The sequence below is a fragment of the Epinephelus moara genome, chromosome 21 (assembly GCF_006386435.1).
Source record: "Epinephelus moara isolate mb chromosome 21, YSFRI_EMoa_1.0, whole genome shotgun sequence".
Taxonomy (NCBI): Eukaryota; Metazoa; Chordata; class Actinopteri; order Perciformes; family Serranidae; genus Epinephelus; species Epinephelus moara.
This window is the reverse complement of record NC_065526.1, coordinates 19,191,631-19,211,471: the sequence shown is the minus strand read 5'-3', so window position 1 is coordinate 19,211,471 and position 19,841 is coordinate 19,191,631. Positions and strand designations below refer to the sequence as shown.

Below are 19,841 nucleotides of genomic sequence, written 5' to 3'. Positions count from 1 at the left end.
GATGTCGTCACTCCAGACTAATTATTGTTTAATTGCCATTTGAGAGCTGCCATTACGTCTCTGTGTTGTGCAGAAGCCTGCCTAATCAAAAGCAGGTTTACAGTGGAAACAGGAGTGAGGTGCTCTTTCCATAATACTTTGTTGATGACTCGCCTGTCATACATGCAAGACTGAAAACATTCTTTGCACAAAATGTCAAAAAGCAGACCAAAACCGGGAGTGGAAAAATCCAGTTAATCATGTTTTGTGAAATAGTCCCAGAGGACTGAGTGTGATTACAAGCTTATGTTTGGTGTCAGGATGTCCCCAGATGGAGGACGCTCACCACAAGTCTCTCTCTCAGACGTCCTCCCGAGGCTTATCGTGTTCTCTATATTTCCACTAACATAAGTTTTTTGGCCCCATATTGAGGTCAGGAAATTCCTGAGATCTCGTTTGGCATTTGATGTCATGTTCTTACATCAAAAACAGATGACAGTTGTGTGTCTTACCTCTCAGAATGATGTTTGCTGTTCAAGAAGATACAGACGATTTCATACCTCAGACAGACGTCCCGTTGTACTTGTGAGCAACTTATCTTTTTCATTTCAGTACAATACATTCACAGTTTCATCGAGAACACTTCCAAATACTTAAACCTGCATTAACTTACTTTTAGGCCACATGGGGGCAGCAGAAACAAGCTGTAAACACAACATTGACATCATTTTTTTTTAAAAAGTTTACATGAAACAGCGAGCAGAGTTGTTTATGATTCTGCATATGTGTTTCTGGATAAAACAAGAAACTAGGGATGGACTTGTCTTGATAGCCAACAGAAATGTAGTAGCCAATCTGACGTTATATGCAAACAGAGGTGGCTAAACCGAAATGGTGGTGGCTAGTGCTACTGGCGCTTACAGTGCGAACATGGCAAAAGTGCTGATAGAGCTAACAATGTTAATGGAGGTTAGCTTACATTCACTGGGCGGACCTGAAGTAGGAACCCGGAGGTAAAATTGCGACTCCTGCAATAGCGAAGGAATGTCCTGTCTAACCCTGCCTCTGATTGGCTTACCTTGACATTCTTACCCTAATCCTAACCAATCTCATGCCACTTGCCTAAACCTAACCAATTCAACCAAGGAAGGCAACAAGTCAATCATAGTGAGAGCAGGGCGGCTCATTCTTGCACTATCTTAAGAAACACTAATTCATGAACCACAAGGAAGGAGGCTTCTTTAACGCCAACGTGGGGGGACGGTGTTATCAGTGTTAACCTCTGGAAGGTAGCACAACCAAAAACAGTAATGACTAATGCCGGTTGGTATTTGCAGAATTTATCGTCATGTGGGAGGGACCTAACACTTCAAGAAAGTGTTTAATTGGATGGACAATTAGTATACACCCCCAAATGTAGGAGGAGTCATCAATATTTTTTTTGTTGAAAAAAAAGACAAACTCTACAATACCATTAAGAGTACCTATAAAATAACTTCTTTGTCATTGTTAGGCCAGACATTGGCCCTTTCTCGAAGTAAGCTTTGGGGGAAAGATCACTTCCCTTACCGTTTGTAGCAGTGCAGAGAACTGTTCGGAAAAGTGGCCCTTACCGTTTGTAGCAGTGCAGAGAACTGTTCGGAAAAGTGGCAAATTAAACTTGATGCAGAATTCGCATGACCTTTTCCCCAAACAAAGATGGCAGCCATTCTGCGACGTCATGTTGACTTTGAAGATGTGATTTTAAAAAATGGAAACATCTTTATCGATTTTACGACGTCTTCTAGTTGGTATGAGAAGCTGTTAGCTAACAGTAGCCTATTTACAATTACAGCTGAAGTGGAGTAACATCAGCATTCACTTGGAGTGATATTTGTGGTGACGAATGTCTTGTTAGCTCTGTTTTGGTCTCCACTAAGCTAACGCCGGCTTCTTTAGCCTCTAAATGCTCTATGTTGCTAACTAGCTGTTAGTCAGACAGTTGATTTTGGAGCTTTTTTTCTGGCAACAGTTCGCTGCATGTTGAGATCCATGAGTTTGAACCAAAACAGTAAAGATGTGGGCTTTAAAAGCTCACTGACATGTTTCAAACAAACATCAAATATGTCCAACTATCACTCAGTACGTTTACATGCACACAGTAGTCTAGCTAAGCTCATAGCTTGGCTAATCAGTTAAGTCGGACTTTTCGTCTTGTCTGAGTATACATGCAGAAGAGAAAATCTAATTTCTGACCAAGTAAGTCTGACTCCGCCTCGATAGGCAACGCTGTGTCCTTTTTGAACTAGTTCCGGTTGACCCGAAGAGGAAGATAACGAATGAAGATGGCGGAGATAAATATGTGGATATACTATCCATAAACTTCAAAATGTTTAGCTCCTTTAGTTGTCGGAGCATGAATATAGATTCCTTGTCTATCCAGAAGTGCGTCTTCTGCTTCTCGGTCGCCTTGGTGTTTGTTTTTCCGGGAGTTACTCGCTGCTATATACTGAACTGCTGCTACGTCATCTTTCCGGGTGAAAGCCCTCAATGAAAAAGTGGTGCATGCGCGGAACGCCGAGTCCGACTCGAGTTGGACTAAGTGGATACATGCAGCAATAGTTCGATTTTCAATCGAATGATCTAGATGTGTTAGTCGAGCCATGGATATTCCAGTTTCAGTTAGACTAAGCTGTTTACATGCATTTAAAAGTCCGGTTTCAGTCGGACTATGCCAATAATTCGATTTTCTCAAGCTGCATGTAAACGTACTGACTGTGAATCCTTCTTTAGTTGGCTTGATGCTCATGAGAAGATCTTTAACTACAGCACTGTTAAGAACTGTCTGTGCTCAGTCTACCATGCCTGCATCCTTCTGCCCATATTACAACCTTTTAAAAAGCAATTTAAAAGTATATAATGAAACTGCGAGGCCCACAATTGCGCACATGAAAACTACCACTAAATACAGTCCAGCAGAACATAAGTATGCAGCGCCAGCCACTGCAAAGCAATGATTTAAAGCAAACGACTGGTCAAAAGATTTCACATTGGGTTTATTCAAATAGCTGCTGTCAGACTTTAGCACTGGATGATAATCCGGTCTCGTGGAAGTTAATATAACTTACTGCAACAGATGGCAATAGGAAGACATTAGAAACATGGCAAAAACAGTAGAAAATATTCAACTGCATTAGGTTAGTTTTTCCATTTTACAATGTAAAAATGATTGAAGACGTCAAAGTTTATCAGCATTACAAAATAACAGAGGCTGTACAGATACTGCAAGGCACTTAAGCATCTGGTATTCCTATATGGAACGATAGACCAGATGCTCAAATTAAATGCCTACACACTGTTTGCCAGGGCCACGTTAACAGTCTGGACCTCAGAGATATGAGAGGACTTCTGGATGATGCGGCTGGTGAGAGTGGGCCCCGCGGTGCAGCTCTGCCTCAGAGCAGCGGTGGGTCCTGTGACACACATCCTGTCTATGATAGCGGTCCTCGTAACTGAGAAGGGCTCTCGGGTGCAGCTCTGCCCCGTACCAGCTCTGGGCGCTGTCACGTTGCTCTGGTCTGCCGTGCAGCTCTGCCCCTGGGCCAAGTTGGTCAGAGCCACGGCGGCGTGGATCTCCCTCCAGCCCTGATCGCCTCGTCTCTGCTGGCCTCGGCCCTGCTGCTGCTCCCTGTGAATATGTCAAAGAAAAAAAAAAACAGCCATATGTGAAGTGGATTATTAAACACCATCTCACCTCTTGCCTAAATTAACCTGGAAGAAATCAAGAGCAATTTTTGTTTCGCCTCTTGATTTAAAGCCAGAATAATGTGGATGAATTAGAGGTGATGGTCCAATTTCAAGAGCGACTTCCAAGAGGGATTATGAGTCGTATTACTTTTCAAGCTGATGAAAGTTGAAAAGTGCAAACAGCTGATTCGATTGCAGATTGAGCGATGAATAATTGCTCTTACCTGTCACATTTAGTTGAAGTATAGTCCATTGTGTCTGCAAGAGAGAAGAAAAGTACTCAGAACGTGCCATGAATCAGTTTACTTGATAGCAGTGAAATTGCAAACAATACATAATCAATGTTGGATTAGGCTCTGTGGCCGTATGTTAGTGATACACGGTATTAATGCATGAGTTTTTAATTTGCAGCATGTGTGTATTCATGGGTGATTGTGCATCCAGGGCTCTGATACATTTTCATGGTCAAACTTCAAAAACTTTTCCATGACTTTTCAAGGACCCATAATAAAATGTCCATGACCATTCACAACGCACACAAGTAGAACTGTATAGTGGACTTTTCCCAAATTTTAATTATATTATTACAGGCGCTCCACGGACACAGAGCAGTTGAGCTCTTAGAGTGAGGGGAGTGACAGTCGACAGTTCAAACAGCCTGTTGGTTATATTGTTTGAAAAAGGGGAAGGCCTGTCTTTACTTTCAGAGAAGCTAAAATGCTCCGTCCAAAACTGCAGTAGCCAACAGTTAAAACGTTTTAGTGTGCCATAGGTATCGCAACTTTGGGATTTATGACCCTACATATTAGATCACAGCCTCTTAACTAGCCTTTTAACCTGCATTATATGAACATATTAGATTCAAACCCTATTCAAACATAATTCCAGCGAGCTGACAAAGATGGAGGGAGAGACAGAACGCAGGAAGAAAATGAAAAAATGTATGTGATGGTTGACAAAACATCACACATCAAAGTGTATTAGATCTTTGTTACGTCAACAGCTACTGAAAATGAAGTCGTTATTTTACGTTACTTGGAAGGTTATCTGTCTACGAAAGAGTGTTGTAACAATTTCCTTACAAACAATAAAATTACAATTCCATGATTTTTCCAAGCCTTGAAAACGATATTTGGGAGTTCCATGACTTTACCAGGTTTTACATGATTGTGAAAACCCTGTGCACCTGCATGTGAAGGTGCTCCCAAATGCAAGCACTGTAAAACCAATTAAAAGCCTCATCCCAGTTCAAAGCCTAGTCTTTTACTAGCCCGGCGTGGCTACGCATTTTGACAAATAAAGGCCTGTCTCAATTAGAGGCCAGGTGTGGTTACCAAGCAATTCTTTTTTTTTTTTTTTTTAAATACAAGTTCTTCAGACAAATGGCTACCTCAAATTATGTGTCCTTTCCTCGCTTACCCTGTAAGTTATTCATATTCCTTTAGACTGTGAGGGTCCTCAGATCAAAGGAATCCAAACGTGTGAAAGGAATGAAAGGCCTGTCCAAAATGTAGGCCTTTTGATTTCAGGCATGCCAATGCACACAATGTATGCTACGTCGCTTACTTTCCTTCTCAAGGAATTTACTCGGAAGAAGGTAACCATTAATGAAATTATTCTTTTCATAATACTTTATAAAAAGCCTATGTAACACTCATTTTACATCTAATCTTCCACTTTTTAATCAGCCCCTCCAGGATGTTGCAATGTTGGGATCGAAACAATTAATGCAAATTCTGCCAGTCCTTGTGCATTCTGTGCAACCTTGCAATATTGTCCAAGCACTGCAACTTTATCCCAAAATTAAAATCAAATTTTTCAGGGCGTCGGTAGCGCAGTGGATAGTGCCGGCACCCCATGTACAATGGGGATGCCTTGCCACAGCGGTCACAGGCTCAACTCCGGCTTGCAACCATTTGCTGCATGTCACCCCCCGCTCTCTCTCTCTCTCTCCCCCATTTCACTCTATCCTGTACATTAAAGGCAAAAAAAAAAAAAAAATCTAATTTTTCAGTTGCAACAATTTCAAAGCGCCTTTATACACTGTAACATGCATCGCATTTTAAACATTTTTCTTTAGAAAAGCTGCTGTAAAATCAGGCTTTTCAGGCCGTAACAATCCAACAGTCTGCCAAATCCTGGAGGGACTGATTAATATATTTACAGCAATGAAACAGAGGGACATTACAATGTTTGACATAGATGGCACCCAAAGCAGTCAAGCAACGGCTTCTGCTAGGGTACGGCAACACCACTTGGACAAACACACCATAATACTAGAACCAGTGATAATAATAATAATGATGGCAATTTGTTAAGCTTATTTATAATTATCATTACATTTGCAAATTATTACCTTGGATGGCTGTGTGTTGCTTGTCGTAGCATAGCAGTGTTTTTATTGCTGGCTGTGTCCCTCCCAATATATATTCTAATTACTGCCTTGATACAGTTACCACTTGTCCAGGATGTCTCTCTGGGTTTGTTTTACAGTGCCAGAAAGGTTTGACTCAGTGAAGTGCACCACTCTGCCTGTGCTCAGCTCCTTTAGCCAACATAAATTCAATGCAGTATTTCTCTTGAGCTTTTAAGAGGGAGAAAAAAAAAATCTGATATCTGCATCGTGTCAGGAGGACTGAGTGTGTTTTCAGGTTTCCAAATCTCTACTAGCACCTTTAAGTGGGTCCGAAGTGTGTTGTGCCTTTTCCAAAACCTGTCCCTGCACATCTCCATCGTTTTTGACCGAGGCACTTGATTAACTTGTACCAGCAGGCAGGGGAGTGTCGAATGAATGAATACCTGAGAACCTTGCTAAATCTGTGGAAGAAGGAACGGTCTTTCTCTCCAGGTCCTGAAATGAAACTTCTATATCTCTGGCTGTTTCAGAAGCAGGAGCAGGATAAATAGGACTTCAGAGTAATATCGTATTGCTTGCACAATATCTGTTTGAGGTCTGTGCATTATATGAAGAAGTTATTTTCCATTGCAGTTTTGGAATATTGCCTTTTTTCATTGGAGCAGATAGAAGCTGGTCAAAACTGATTTTTCATCAGAGAGCAATAGACAGGGAAATTAGAGGCCCACTGTGAAACACAGACTTTCAATGCTAACAGCCCGAAACATCCCCGTCTCTGATTTCTTTAGCCAGGCTGGAGCCAAGAGCAACTACTTGCTGATAGTAAATCATTTTACTGTTTTATACTTTTTTGCTACTGAACGTCCCTGAGCATTTCTCTCTTTAGCCATAATATGCTTTGCCAAGAAAGTACTTCAGTACCTCTGTTGTATTTATTACCAAGAATAAACATTGTTTTACCTCTGGTGAGTCTCAAATTTACAACGAGGATCAGTTACGACTGAATTTTACAAGGGGTAATGAAGCTTCTCACTGCTTTTTTTGTATAAAGGCCTATATATTACACTGCTGCAGTATAGTTATGGTTTCATGTTAGAGCTTTCATCTAACCTTACTTACTTACAAATAAGGAATAGTTTGATATTTTGGCACAACCCAATCCTCCAAAAAATGTTGGCATTGTATGTTTCTACAAGCCACGGATACATTACATTTGCATGTTATTATGCAGTGGATATGGTGAGACATTTCAACAATGCTGTGGTTAATGTCTGCTTAGGTTTAGGCACAAACCCTACTGGGTTATGGTTAGGAAAAGATCATGTTTTGGATTATTACCCAGTTTTGCGAGGCACAATGACATCTGGAAAAGCAGCAATTTCTTGGAAGAAAAGGAAAAAAAAAAGCTGCTGGAATAACACTGACGTCGCTTCAAAACACCCATGTTTGGAACCTAGAAAGCCACTGGACAATCACTAATGGGTCACTGCAAAACACCCAAATTTGTAATATAAAAATCCGCTGGAAAAACACTGACATCACTCCAAAACACCCACGTTTGGAGCCTCCAATGCTGCTGGAAAATCACTGGTGAGTGAATCTAAAACATTAAGTTTGGAACCTAAAAAGCCACTGGAAAACACCAATGGGTCTTTGAATGACCAAGTTTAGAACTAAAATGGCTGCTTTTTGGAGTGTCACTCCAAAACACCCATGTTTGGAACCTAAAAAGTACAACAAAAAAAAACACAGATAGGGTCACTAAACAACCATATTTGGAACTGAAATAGCCACTAGAAAGACACTGATGTGTCACTCCAAAAAAAAGCTGCTGAAAAAAACACCAGTGGGTCACCAAACGACCACATTTGTAACAAAAAAACACTGACGGGTGACTCCAAAACACACGTCTGGAACAATGCTGACAGATTATGACAGTCATGACATTATGACCCACGCTGGTAGTTTTAAAGCAATCACAACACAACTGGTTTTGTTGTTTGTTGGTCTGGAACAGTGGTCTGCAGCTTGGCAGCCATCGTAGGTGACAAGCCAGCCACCATATCCTCCACCTCAAGATGACAGAGTCAGCTTATATACGATGTCACTTTATAATGTTGATATGAAGCGTATGAAATGTCAACAATTTCCTCTGGTGTCTGGGCTGTTTGAGAAATATTCTTAGTTACTGTCTTAGATAAAAAAGAGTTGTACCACTCTCAGAGAGGTATCAATCTTGTCATCTAACTCTTGGAAAGATAGTGAATAATTGTATTTAATTTGTATTACAGTGTTCTGTATATTATGTGATTGAGCTTTCTGTCACTACCGTAAACCCTGCCAGGGTCATCCCAATGTTCCTATGTTGCTTGAAGTAAACTGATATTGTAATAGGTTGGTCAGGGCTAGCTTTGCAGTTCATATTGCTAAGTAATGAAGGGAAATGGATGTTTCAAATGCAGTTTGAAGGGTAAAAATCCATTCAGCCACTGCGGAGATATTAATGTCTAAAGTCAATTAAAAATGGGTCTCAGAGAGTATGATATCAGTAGGCTATAAGCTGTGGGTGGATGATTTCAACATATCGACCCAGGGAAACATACATTTAACATCTGACCTAAAGAAAAACATCGCTGAGAAAATAAAACCCTTCAAAAGGTCTCTTTAATGAGTCATATTAAGAGGATAATGAGCTGGGGAACATAAGACCCCGTCTCATGAAATAATGCCTACAAGAGCTGATTTAAGTATTTGTGTTCTCCTACAATATCAGCTTAAATCCCTTCAGTCATCTCACAGGTGTGTCGTCAGGATCCACGCTGGAAACAACTGTGTACTGAGAAAATATTGTAACACCTTATTTCCTCGATGCGGACATGTATTCACGAACAAGAGACTCCCCGCTCAGCATGCGTGTTTTCATTTGAAACAAAATGGATGGAAAACGCAGCGAGGCGTTTGTCCAGATATGTTTTTCACCGCTCTGCGTCCAATAAAACATCGTTCTGGTCACATTTATGGCCCTCCAGCCTTCTAAAGGGAAATACTGATGTTGATGTGAGTAACATATTATATGGTGTAAACATCCACACATTCCTGTAGAATAAAAAAATCACTATACTCTTCTGTTAGACTTTTACTGCCAGTGGGATTGTGATCATGATAAAAGTGTCCTTGTAAGACACTGTGTAGTGGCATCACTTATTAGTCCATCACTTGAGGTCGACTTTTAGCTGTCTCTCTGGCGGAGTATAAACGTGTTAATGGTGTTAGTGCCTGTCATGAATCTGGCAGCTTGACTTTCCACTTCACGTCCACAGAGGAGCCGTACCGGGCTGCAAACACCCTTAATATGACCAGCAGGGATGCATTAAAAGTTTGCACAAACATTTGCTGCCCACATAGTGTGTGATGACATCAAGTAACCCCCAAATATTCCAAAAGACGTATGATTTAAAGTAAGCAATATCGTGCTCCAAGGAGTGGGGTAAAATTTTGGTGAAATGTGGTTATATCCTGTCTTGCCCTGAAGTAGATGAGAAGATTGATACCTGTATGCTAAGCATGAAGCCAGCTGATGTTAGCTTAGCCTAGCATTAAGACACAAAACAGGGGAAACTAAATGTAAAGGAAAAAAACAAAAAAACAAAACTAAAACATGTGTGTGCATGCAGTTAACCAGCTGCCTTTTGGCTCATGATTAATCTTTTCACAAAATCCTGTGCAAGTCTGCGAATCAATTTGGTCCCTTGGATGTATGAAGAGAACTGCATAGAGCATTGGAGGCGGACCCCCATTCATTCCTATCAAAGCTGCTTAGTGTCGCATGAAGCTAAAAAAAAAAAAGCTCTATTTCTGGGGTATGAAAGTATCCAAATGTTTGCATTATGGGGCCCATAAAGCAAACACACTAGACACTAGCGGCTAACTTCCTGTTTAGCACTCTGCTAACTTGAATGGAGGTAAAATCATTTAATCTTGTGGCTCTTCTAGACTTAAGAAATGTTATTGGACCAATGGATCAAATCCTGGTAATGAAATTAGTTATCACACAAGAGTTATGAAGCTCAAAAAATGCTGAAAGACGTCCCTTTCCCAATATAACTCTAAGGGAAAAAGTCTTTTTGGGTTCCCATGGAATCACACAACAGACCTGGATGGTGTAGTTCCAGTTTTGACCACTATGTGAAATGGATTCAAAGCCTGGCGATCTTCCTGAAGCCAGCTGGCATGAATACAAACACACTCCTGCACACACACACACCTGACCTCCATGCCAAATATCGGCGTCCCAAGCCAAAACCTGCGGCTGCCAAAGGGTGGGGGAATTTTTGTCAGCTGACTGACCACACAGCCAACAGAGTGAGCTATAGAGCTGCAGCTAAAAATCAATTCACTAGTCAAGACACCTTCAAAGCTCACTAGATAGGCCTAATATGATATGTCTCTTTAGTTTAATCTGTGCAAAATCAGAAGGAAGACAGTTGAGAAAGGTGACTGCTCATTGTTCCCACAGCCCCTAATTCCAGAACTCCAATGACTACTGTTTTTTATTTTGGCTTTCGAGAGGGACATGCAACTTTAAAGGTCCAGTGTGTAGGACTTAGGGGGGATATACTGGCAGAAATGGAATATAATATAATAAGTATGTTTTCTTTTGTGTATAATCACCTGAAAATAAGAATCGTCATGTTTTCGTTACCGTAGAATGAGCTGCTTATATCTACATAGGAGACGGGTCCTGGTTCATGGAGATCACCATGTTGCACCTCCATGTTTCTACAGTGGCCCGGAACGGACAAACCGAACACTGGCTCTAGATAGGACCATTCATGTTTTTGCCTTGGCTTGGTAGTTAGCAGCCCCTCTACAATCAGAATGTTGGAAACCACTAATTTCTTTTAACGTGAATCTGCTTTATTTAGTGTTTTTACCAGATTAAATCACCTGGTCCATTTGATTTAGAGAGGAGAGACCTTCTACAGAAAATTCCGCTCCTGGTAAAAACCTCCTGAACAATGAACACTGAAGGAATCCTAACCAGGAGAGGTTTCAGCTGGTTGTAATCTGCAATGGTCACTGCTAGATGCCTCTAAATCCCTCTAAATCTCACAGTGGACCTTTTATGGTTGGATTCTGTTTTTATTTTAAATACTCTCGAAGCATAAAAGGGCTGTTATTTTTTTTTTAAAAATGGAAAAAAAGAAAGAAAAAAATGCTGCCAAAATCCCACCATTTATCATCGTTGTAAAATCAGAAATAATCGGCTCATTGTCAAATTTCCGACGGTCCCTGAACAAATCATGTGCAATGACCGCTTCCGTCAGGAAACAAAATCTAAACTCAAACCAGTGACATTTGATCAAAATCACCTTTTTCCACGTGTTTCATTTAAACTCTCGCCGAAAATACTGTTTGCACAAATAAGATCCTGTAAAATTACACTGAATTCTGCGCTCCTCGTGACAACAGTGAAAAGGCTTATTTTAACTCCAGGAGTTTCAACTTTCAACTCTTCGACCATCAAAGGTACGTTTTTAAAATCTAAAATCAGCCAGTGTTACTGATACTGATCTGGCCGTTGTTGCTACTGTTGTGTGTGTGTGTTGGGGTTTATTTGGGAAAAGGTCATAACATAGCCTATATGCACATGCTGCTGATGCTGTGTGTGTGTGCCTGTGGTGTGTTTGTGTGTTAGTGTAGGCTTGTTAAAGTTTGTTGGTTTTGTGTGGCTGTGATGCTCCAGTATTCTGCAGAAGTTCACACACAGCTTGTGAGATGATGTGTGGAGGATGATTTACATTTAGCTGAAGAAATTAGCTGTTCATTTTGGTGCTAACTGTCTCTCCCTCTGTTGTGTTTGATTGTTGCACTGGCTCCAGTTGTATGTACATTTGGGGTGAATATACAGATATATGGTTATTTATGGTGGAGGGAGGGTCAAGGAAAAAACACCTCAGCCACCTCTGTACTCTGATAAACAACCAGTGCTGTAAGTTAACTAATTACATTTACTTGAGTTTTATACTTAATTACACCTACTTTACTTGAGTATTTTAATCTCACACCACTTTGTATTTCTACTTCATTTAACTTCAGAGGGAAATATTGTACTTTATAGTCCACTACAAGTATTTGATAGCTTTAGTTTCTACTTACTTTACAAATTCAGATATTTGGGCACAAACCATAAAAAACATACAAGTGCAGGTGCAGTGATCAGTGGATTGATTAGAGAGTTAATTGACATTTTGACAATGGTTCAAGCCATTTTTCCAGCTTCTCCATTAAGATGACTTGCTGCTTTTCCTATAATTGATTTAATTATCTGGATTTGTTCAATTGATTTAGATTTTTCTGCTTTCAGTACTTTTATTATTAAAATACATTTCCTGATTGTACTAGCATACTTTTACTTTAATAACAATTTCAATGCAGGACTTTTACTAGTAATAGAGTATTTTTACAGACCGGTTTTAGTACTTCTACTTATGTAAAGGATCTGGATACTTTCTCCAACACTGTAAACAGCACAGTCCCTAAAATTTTGGCAAATACGCTCATTTTCTTTCTCTATCTTATATGAAGCTGCAGCCAGCAGAAGTAATGGTAACCTAGCATAAAGACTATAACAGTGGAAAATAATAATAATAATAATAATAATAATAATAATAACTGTTGCAGGATTTTTGTATGCGATCATCTATATGCCAATGTCGGGGTGTATTTTAGCTGGTCTTTGTAATCATGTGTAGTTGCCTTTTTTTTGCATTTTTCTGCTTCACTTATAGCATATGTTAACATACTTTTTTGGCTTTTCTTTGTAGTAATCTCATTCTGTGTTTTATATTGCTTGTTTTAGAGCTGTACATTTTTTATTTTGTTCTATGTTGTCTGTCTGTAACTTATGTTGCTGCCTGTCTCGGCCAGGACACTCTTGAAAAAGAAGTTTTTAATCTCGAGTTTTTTCCTGATAAAGATTAAATAAATAAATAAGAGTTTTACACCTCAGTTTTTTTGAACAGATAAATCAAACAAGATATAATGTTAATTTGTGAACGTTATAGGTTGTTTCGCTGAAGATGATAAAAGAACCATCAGTTTATCATTTATTTACATTTATTTAATGGTCTATGATGGAAAAAAATGCAAAAAATGCATATCTCTCAGTTAGGAATTTAATTGGCTATAAGAAGCACCATTTATTAAAACAACTGCTTGCTATTGGCTGGATCTATAGACCCAAAAGAGAGGCAGGCCCCTCTCTTTCTACACAGGCTTTCTATGTTGGCTATTGTAGGCTATGGAGAAAACATGGAAGCTCCTATTGGCTCAAGTAAGGTGTCAATCAACAGGTCAGAGTTCAGCGGCCATTTTGTTATTGAGCTTTCGGCAATAATTACATGCAAACTGGAGATAGTGTGGACAATGTGTGGCGAAATTAGATTTTAAAGGATGCAAGGGCAGTCCGTGGATATCTTCGGACGTAATTATGTGTTTGGACTAGGGTTGCAGCAGTATGAGATTTTCATGTTACGTTAACCGTCACAGAAAATATTGCGGATTCACAGTATCACGGTATTACAGAATTTATATTATTATCAGTCCAAATGACCCCTAAAGGAATGAAAATGGAAGGGTTATTTTTGGTTGAACAAACATTTTATTTCTATAATTGAAACCTGAAACCATTTTGTTTATGAAAGTGTAAAAAACAAATGTAAAGGGGAGATTAAATGTCTGTAGGTATTGTAGATATTCAAATGTAGGTTTTATATCACGGTATACCTTGAAATCGGTATATGGCGGCAACCCTAGTTTGGACTAAATATTTCACTGGATTTCGATCGTCCTGGACCTTTACGAATGTATCAAGACAATTTTTGTCAGAATATTACCAATGCGATGATTATGATAAGGCTTCATAGCTGAGTTCTAAGTGTTTGTTTGTTTGTTGGTGGTCTGACAGAAGCGTTTATTGTACCTGCTGTGGTGGTTGTATATTAAAATGGTCCACATCAGTCGAACCGCAAGAATAAGATTCTTATTTTCTTATTTGCTTTCTAATTTTGTGTAGCACGAGGTACCGCTTTAACATAGCAGTTGTTTACCTATTATAATTCTTTAATAAACAATATGTTTTTTTTAATGTTTGTAAAATATTGATACATTCGTTCAATAGTTTAGAGTAAGACAATATTCTGTGTACAATATATATCATTTCACTGGTCCACTATTGCTTTAAATATGAAGTACAGGCCTGTTCAAATGATGAATTATCCCAATTATTCATGTCTATAGGCCAATTTGAGGTTAACCTGAGTTTCCCGGATACAGATTAAGCCTTGTCACAAACTATAAAAATATCCATTAAACAGCCGTCTTTAGACTGGAACCAGGATTTAATGTTTGCTTGGAGAGTGGTCCTGAAATAATAAAAAAGGAACTTAAAGCATGCCTTGTTTAATTTTTAGAGTGAAACTGATGAGATATGCTAAAAAGCAGAACTGGTTTCAAAAATCTTTTCACAACTCTTATAATGTAATGTACATTGAGATTGATTCTGAGTAGGAAAGTGACACTTGGGAGAAGCCGCCTGCCAAAGCACACATGAGTCAGGGAAGCAAAGCTACACCCTCAAACAGGGATGGTAAACGCCAAATGGATATTAGTGATCTCGATCTGCGTTGTCTCACAGATGAGTGGCAGCTCTGACAGTCACTCTACGAGACGTCTTCAGTGCTTTACTGACAGACTGCTCCACTTCTACATTTGGCTGAGTTTCCCACTTCTCACCCTGGGAAGAATAAAGTCTCAGACATGCTGTAATTGTCCTTGAGACTGGACTGGACATTTCCACCATGGCAAGAAGCTGAAGCGGAACAAATGGCACATTCTAGTATATGGAAATGATATTTGCGGTGTGCAGCGGCAGCCAGCGTGAGCTCCGTCCAATTTTAAAATGAGGGATTTCAACGTCTGCATGAGTCTTTATTAGTGATGTTTGTAAAGGCTTTGGCTCCCGTACCTTTAGCGGATTTGAGGGTTGTCAGTGAGCTGGGCTCCCTATAGGTCTGAAAGGGCACCCAGGTGTCAAACTCCCTCCCAGATTCGCTGTAACTTTATAATTGAATCTCGCAGAGCTTCTGACTTTCAGTGGAGTGCCAGAGATTTATTAACGTCAGGGAGCTCTGAGGAGCCATGTGGAAGTTTCTGTTCGGTCTGTTCTTATTTTACTGTACACTGTGGTGTGTTAAAAATGAACTGAGGGGAAGCAGGGTAGTTAAAGTGTCATTTTACCTCACATTCAACATAAATCTGCAATTAACAAGGAAGATGCTTTGATGATTTCTGTGGACAGGGGGTGCTATCATCCCTCTTCCTCCCACTTTACCCTCCACGTTGCATCATTGCCTGCTTTCCCTGATTCTGTATTCAGTGCAGATGTTGTTCTCTCAAGCTACAAGGAGATTTTAGCTGGTAATGAAACAGTCTCAGTTTAATACTGATGCCTCTATATGACATACATAAGCAAACAAGACCATGAGCGAGAAGAGGATTTTTCTATTTAGATATGTAGATATTTAGATAGATGCCTATTCCCAGATCCGATTCCTCGCCAAAATTAAATGTAATGATTTACAGCACGCAGACAGAAGAGCCTATGTTTACATTTACCCGGCAAGGTTTTACCGTAGTAGTACATTAGTCAGTTACCAGGAACAGGCTATTCTAATGCACTGTTCGCAAGTATACCTATGAAAAGTAATGCACCAGATCTGTATGTAACCCACATAATCATGAGCTAATATTTTTTTTAAAATACATGGTATCGGGGGTGGGGGTCTGTGATCACGTGACCAATGTGCTGACGGGAGTAAAGAAGGAAATAGTATTAAGAGCCAAACTTTGTGCCAGGAAACAAGTTGTGGTGGTTGATGGGTCAAACAACCACAGGACTTTCATCCAGGAGACCAGTGTTAGTGTCCTGTGTGAAATTCTTGTGAGGTACGTCGTCACTATGATTCTTTTCCTTAACGTAACCTATGTAACATCACTTGCCTAAACCTAACCTACGTAATTTTATTTGCCTAACCCTAACCCACGTAACTTTACTTGCTTAAACCCAACCTACGTAAATATTTGTTACATACGTAACGTGACAACGCCCAACTGTTTCTTTTCCTAAACCTAACCTACGCAACTTTACTTGCTTAAACCTAATTTGTGTTATTTTGTGTTAAGTACATAGTGTGCTAATTCATTAGATATCATACGAATTGTATAAGGATGCATTAAAGAAAATAGTAGAAGATTTTTCTTGAGAAAAGTTTATTTTAGACCTTATATTTTGTAGTTATGGTTGATACTGGGGTGGGATCAGCAAAGAGGAAAAGAAAAAAAATGACCAAAGAACAAAAACAAAAGCTAATAGGGACAGTGATAGAGCACAGGGAAAAACATGATAGAGACAACTGTGGAATTTGATAGTATTCAAAACTGTTCCTGAATTGGCCGTCTTCCCACTAGACAGTTATGTAATAAGTCTGTTTTATTTCTAAATTTTATTGCGAGAGATGTGATTTTAGATTAATATATGAATTTATGATGGAGGCTAAAACAAAGCTAACTTTGTTTCACCATTGTCATATTACAGTTATTAGTCTTAGATAGACACACAGATGCTTTACCTCATTGCTATACATTCTACAGCTGTGTTTAAAAAAGAAAAACAGTATTACAGTGTTTAGGACTCAGGAGGATGTATTGTCAGAAATGGAATATAATATTCATTACTATGTTTACTTGAACCTAAGAACTGTTGTGTTTCCGTTACTGTAGAATGGGGCGTTTATATATACATACGGAGTGGGTCATCTTCCACCAGTCTGCCATGTTGTTATACAGTAGCCCAGAATGGACAAACAAAACACTGGCTTTAGATAGATCTTTCTGTATTTTTGCATGTTTCCATGTTTTCACTTTTGCTTCGGCCACTGTTCTACATGCTTGGGACTCAGGAGAAGTTTCAGCTGGTTGCAATTCCCAACCTTACCGCTAGATGCCATTAAATGCTACATGCTAGACCTTTAAAAATAAGTTGCATCTTTCTTCTCTCTCTCTTTACTGCTCATGGAAACACTACTACTTTTGTCCACAGGGGGCGCCAAAATCAACACAAAATGAAATCTCCTTGTAGCTGCTTTGATGTGTGATATTATCATGCACCGTGACAAAGTGACATCTCTCACCCATGTGGTAGACAAAGTTGGCCTCTGTTTCGTAGGACGACGCTGGCGAGACAACATCTCGATCGCACTCGTTGGAGCTGAATGACTCGGAGTGGCTCCTCCTCTTGCGAGCTGTAGTGACGCTGTCGGCCTTCGCCGCCATCATGTGCCGCAGGGTGTCGTTCAGATAACGATTCAGTAAACTGCTCTTGTACTTGGATGGGGGTGACGCGCTGTCGTCACTGTTGGCGGAGTCTGCCATGGCGAGGACGCTGCCCTGCTTTTCAAGCACGTTCTTGTGGGAGGATGACCTGACGAAGTCTGATTGGCTGATGGGAGTTTGTAAGGGACACTCTTCATCTACAGAAAAGGAAACAAAAATGAATTATGTCATGTGTACTGATTCAAATGATTCATATAGGATGATACGAACTATGAACTGTATATGTCTATATATTGTAATATATGTCTATTTATCTTTATACTGCTGTTTCAGTTTAGATCTAATCTTTCCTTCACAATTCCATCTATTAAAAGGAAAAGTAGTAAACACTATAAAATGATACTGTAGCCTGTACCATCTGAGTCGGTGTCATCGCTGCACACGCTCAGCCTCTCAGCGTTTCCCTGGATGTATTTATTGTACAGTTTGATCCTCAGGGCCCAGCTCAGGTCGGGCTGTCTCACTGTGTTCTTCAGCCTCCGACGGGCGTTTGCAAACCAGTTCGAAACCTGCACAGATGCACCTCATTACAGAAAAGCACTGGCTTCATTTTCGCCCACAGAATTCAATATCACTTTTGCTTCATTCCACCGTCCCTGCTTTCTTGCACGAGCTCGTCTCTCACCTGCACTAGCGTCATGTGTGAGCCCAGAGCCAGCAGGACCTTCTCCGTCTTGGTGGGGTAGGGGTTGTCTCGGTGTTTGTACAGCCAATGTTTCAGCGGCCGAGCCATGTCCTGCAGCACCTGTCTCTTGTGGCGAACTTTGACCCCACCCAGACGAGACCTGGAGGAATCACAAGTTGCCTCATAGATTCACAACGACCACCCACAATCTGCTCTGTTCAGACTTTGGCATTTATACATGGAACAGCATGATACTGAATTATTTGTCTGTGACTTCCAAGTCTGAAGAACTGCAAAGAATTATTCAACAATGCATGAAAATGCAGAGTAAAACAATATTTTAGCATGATGTCAGGTTAGATAATTATCCTAGATGTTAAGATACTGCATTTTAAGATACATATTATAACACTAAAACAAAATATGACCACCTGTTTAACTGTTTCAAACAGTTTTTCCAACACAGACTAAAAGGGCGTACCCGTATCTTCTGTATTTGATAGGAGAGCTATCGTCAGTGGTGTCCTGGCATCGCAGCAGGTCTGCGTTCTGCTCGTCTGTTAAACTGCTCTGAGGTAAGTCCACACAGTTCAGTCTGCTCCTCTCCTCTGCTCTCATGTTGTCCTCCAAATGAAGCAGAGCGTCAGACTTCATCTCAGCGACTTTGTTCATTGTTAAACGCAGAGAGTTTTCCTCAACAGATCAACAGGTGCATGAGTAGACTTCCAGATGTAAAAAGAAGCAGCAGGTTCCCATTCTGGAGACTTGACGTGAAGGTAATTTTAAAAAGGGTTAAAAAAAAAGTGTCCCGTCCTCTTCTGAGATGATGACACACTCTTACGAGAGAATAATGTTTGAAAAGTCAGAGGATGTTGTCTGGTTTAGTTGAGCTGTGTGAGGAGAGTTCAAATAACCTGCTGCTCAGCCGCCTATTGGCTCTCCTGCCGTCCAATCACCTCTCCGGAGAGAGCTCTGTGAGGGAAAAGCTTGCAGAGCAGCAGCCTCGGTAGCACTCCAGGATATGAAAAATATTGCACATGAATATCAGCAAATGTGGTCACAAGATTTACTAGTAAAATGTTGCCTGGTGTGGGTGCAGCCTTTGCTAAGCACTCTGACATGCTCTCATATTTTCTACATGAGGCACATGAATCTCTCGCGGTTTTACCAAAAATCGTGTCAGCAGATATTAATGCATGTTTTACCGGGGGATTCTGGAAATTTATGGGTGTAATTGCATGGTTGCTATTAACCAGCGAAACCACCAAACTGCGCCTCGTGTTGGGGAGTGAATCCTGCTGAGCTGAAATGGATTTCATGTACAAATTGGCTCATAATGCAGTTAACACAAAGACTGGAAAATGAAATTGATCTGGTGTAAAGAAAATGTGTTCATCAGAGTGTCAGAATTGTGCATCTTTCACGCTGTCTGCAGTGTGAGCAGGGATAATCCAATCACGGTGCTCATATTTGTCAATGTTTGTCTCCGTTTTGAAGCAACAAGGGCTGTGAACAATTACTAAAAGTGGGTCTGACAGAAGCTTAGCGGCGTCATTAGTGTAACGACATGACAACATGCTGGCACCGGGCCCAGCTGCACTTGAAAAGACTCTGTGGCTCGACATAGCTGTCATCCACGTATGTTTTTCCCCTTGTCATCCAAACACTCTTATGTAAGACTGTTTGGATATACAGTAATTA

The 19,841-nt window shown here is 40.2% G+C and overlaps 1 protein-coding gene across 1 annotated transcript; it reads right to left on the bottom strand.

Annotated features, from left to right (window-relative positions):
* Window positions 1–1,591: 1,591 nt before the first annotated feature.
* Window positions 1,592–18,990, bottom strand: LOC126382632 (homeobox protein Mohawk-like). Its single transcript, XM_050032615.1, has 6 exons — window positions 18,622–18,990; window positions 18,141–18,300; window positions 17,871–18,024; window positions 17,314–17,652; window positions 3,930–3,963; window positions 1,592–3,646 (listed from the first exon to the last, which is right to left on the bottom strand). Exons 1-6 carry the CDS (start codon window positions 18,810–18,812, stop codon window positions 3,307–3,309), a joined length of 1,218 nt encoding a protein of 405 aa, XP_049888572.1. The 5' UTR covers window positions 18,813–18,990; the 3' UTR covers window positions 1,592–3,306.
* Window positions 18,991–19,841: the final 851 nt, after the last annotated feature.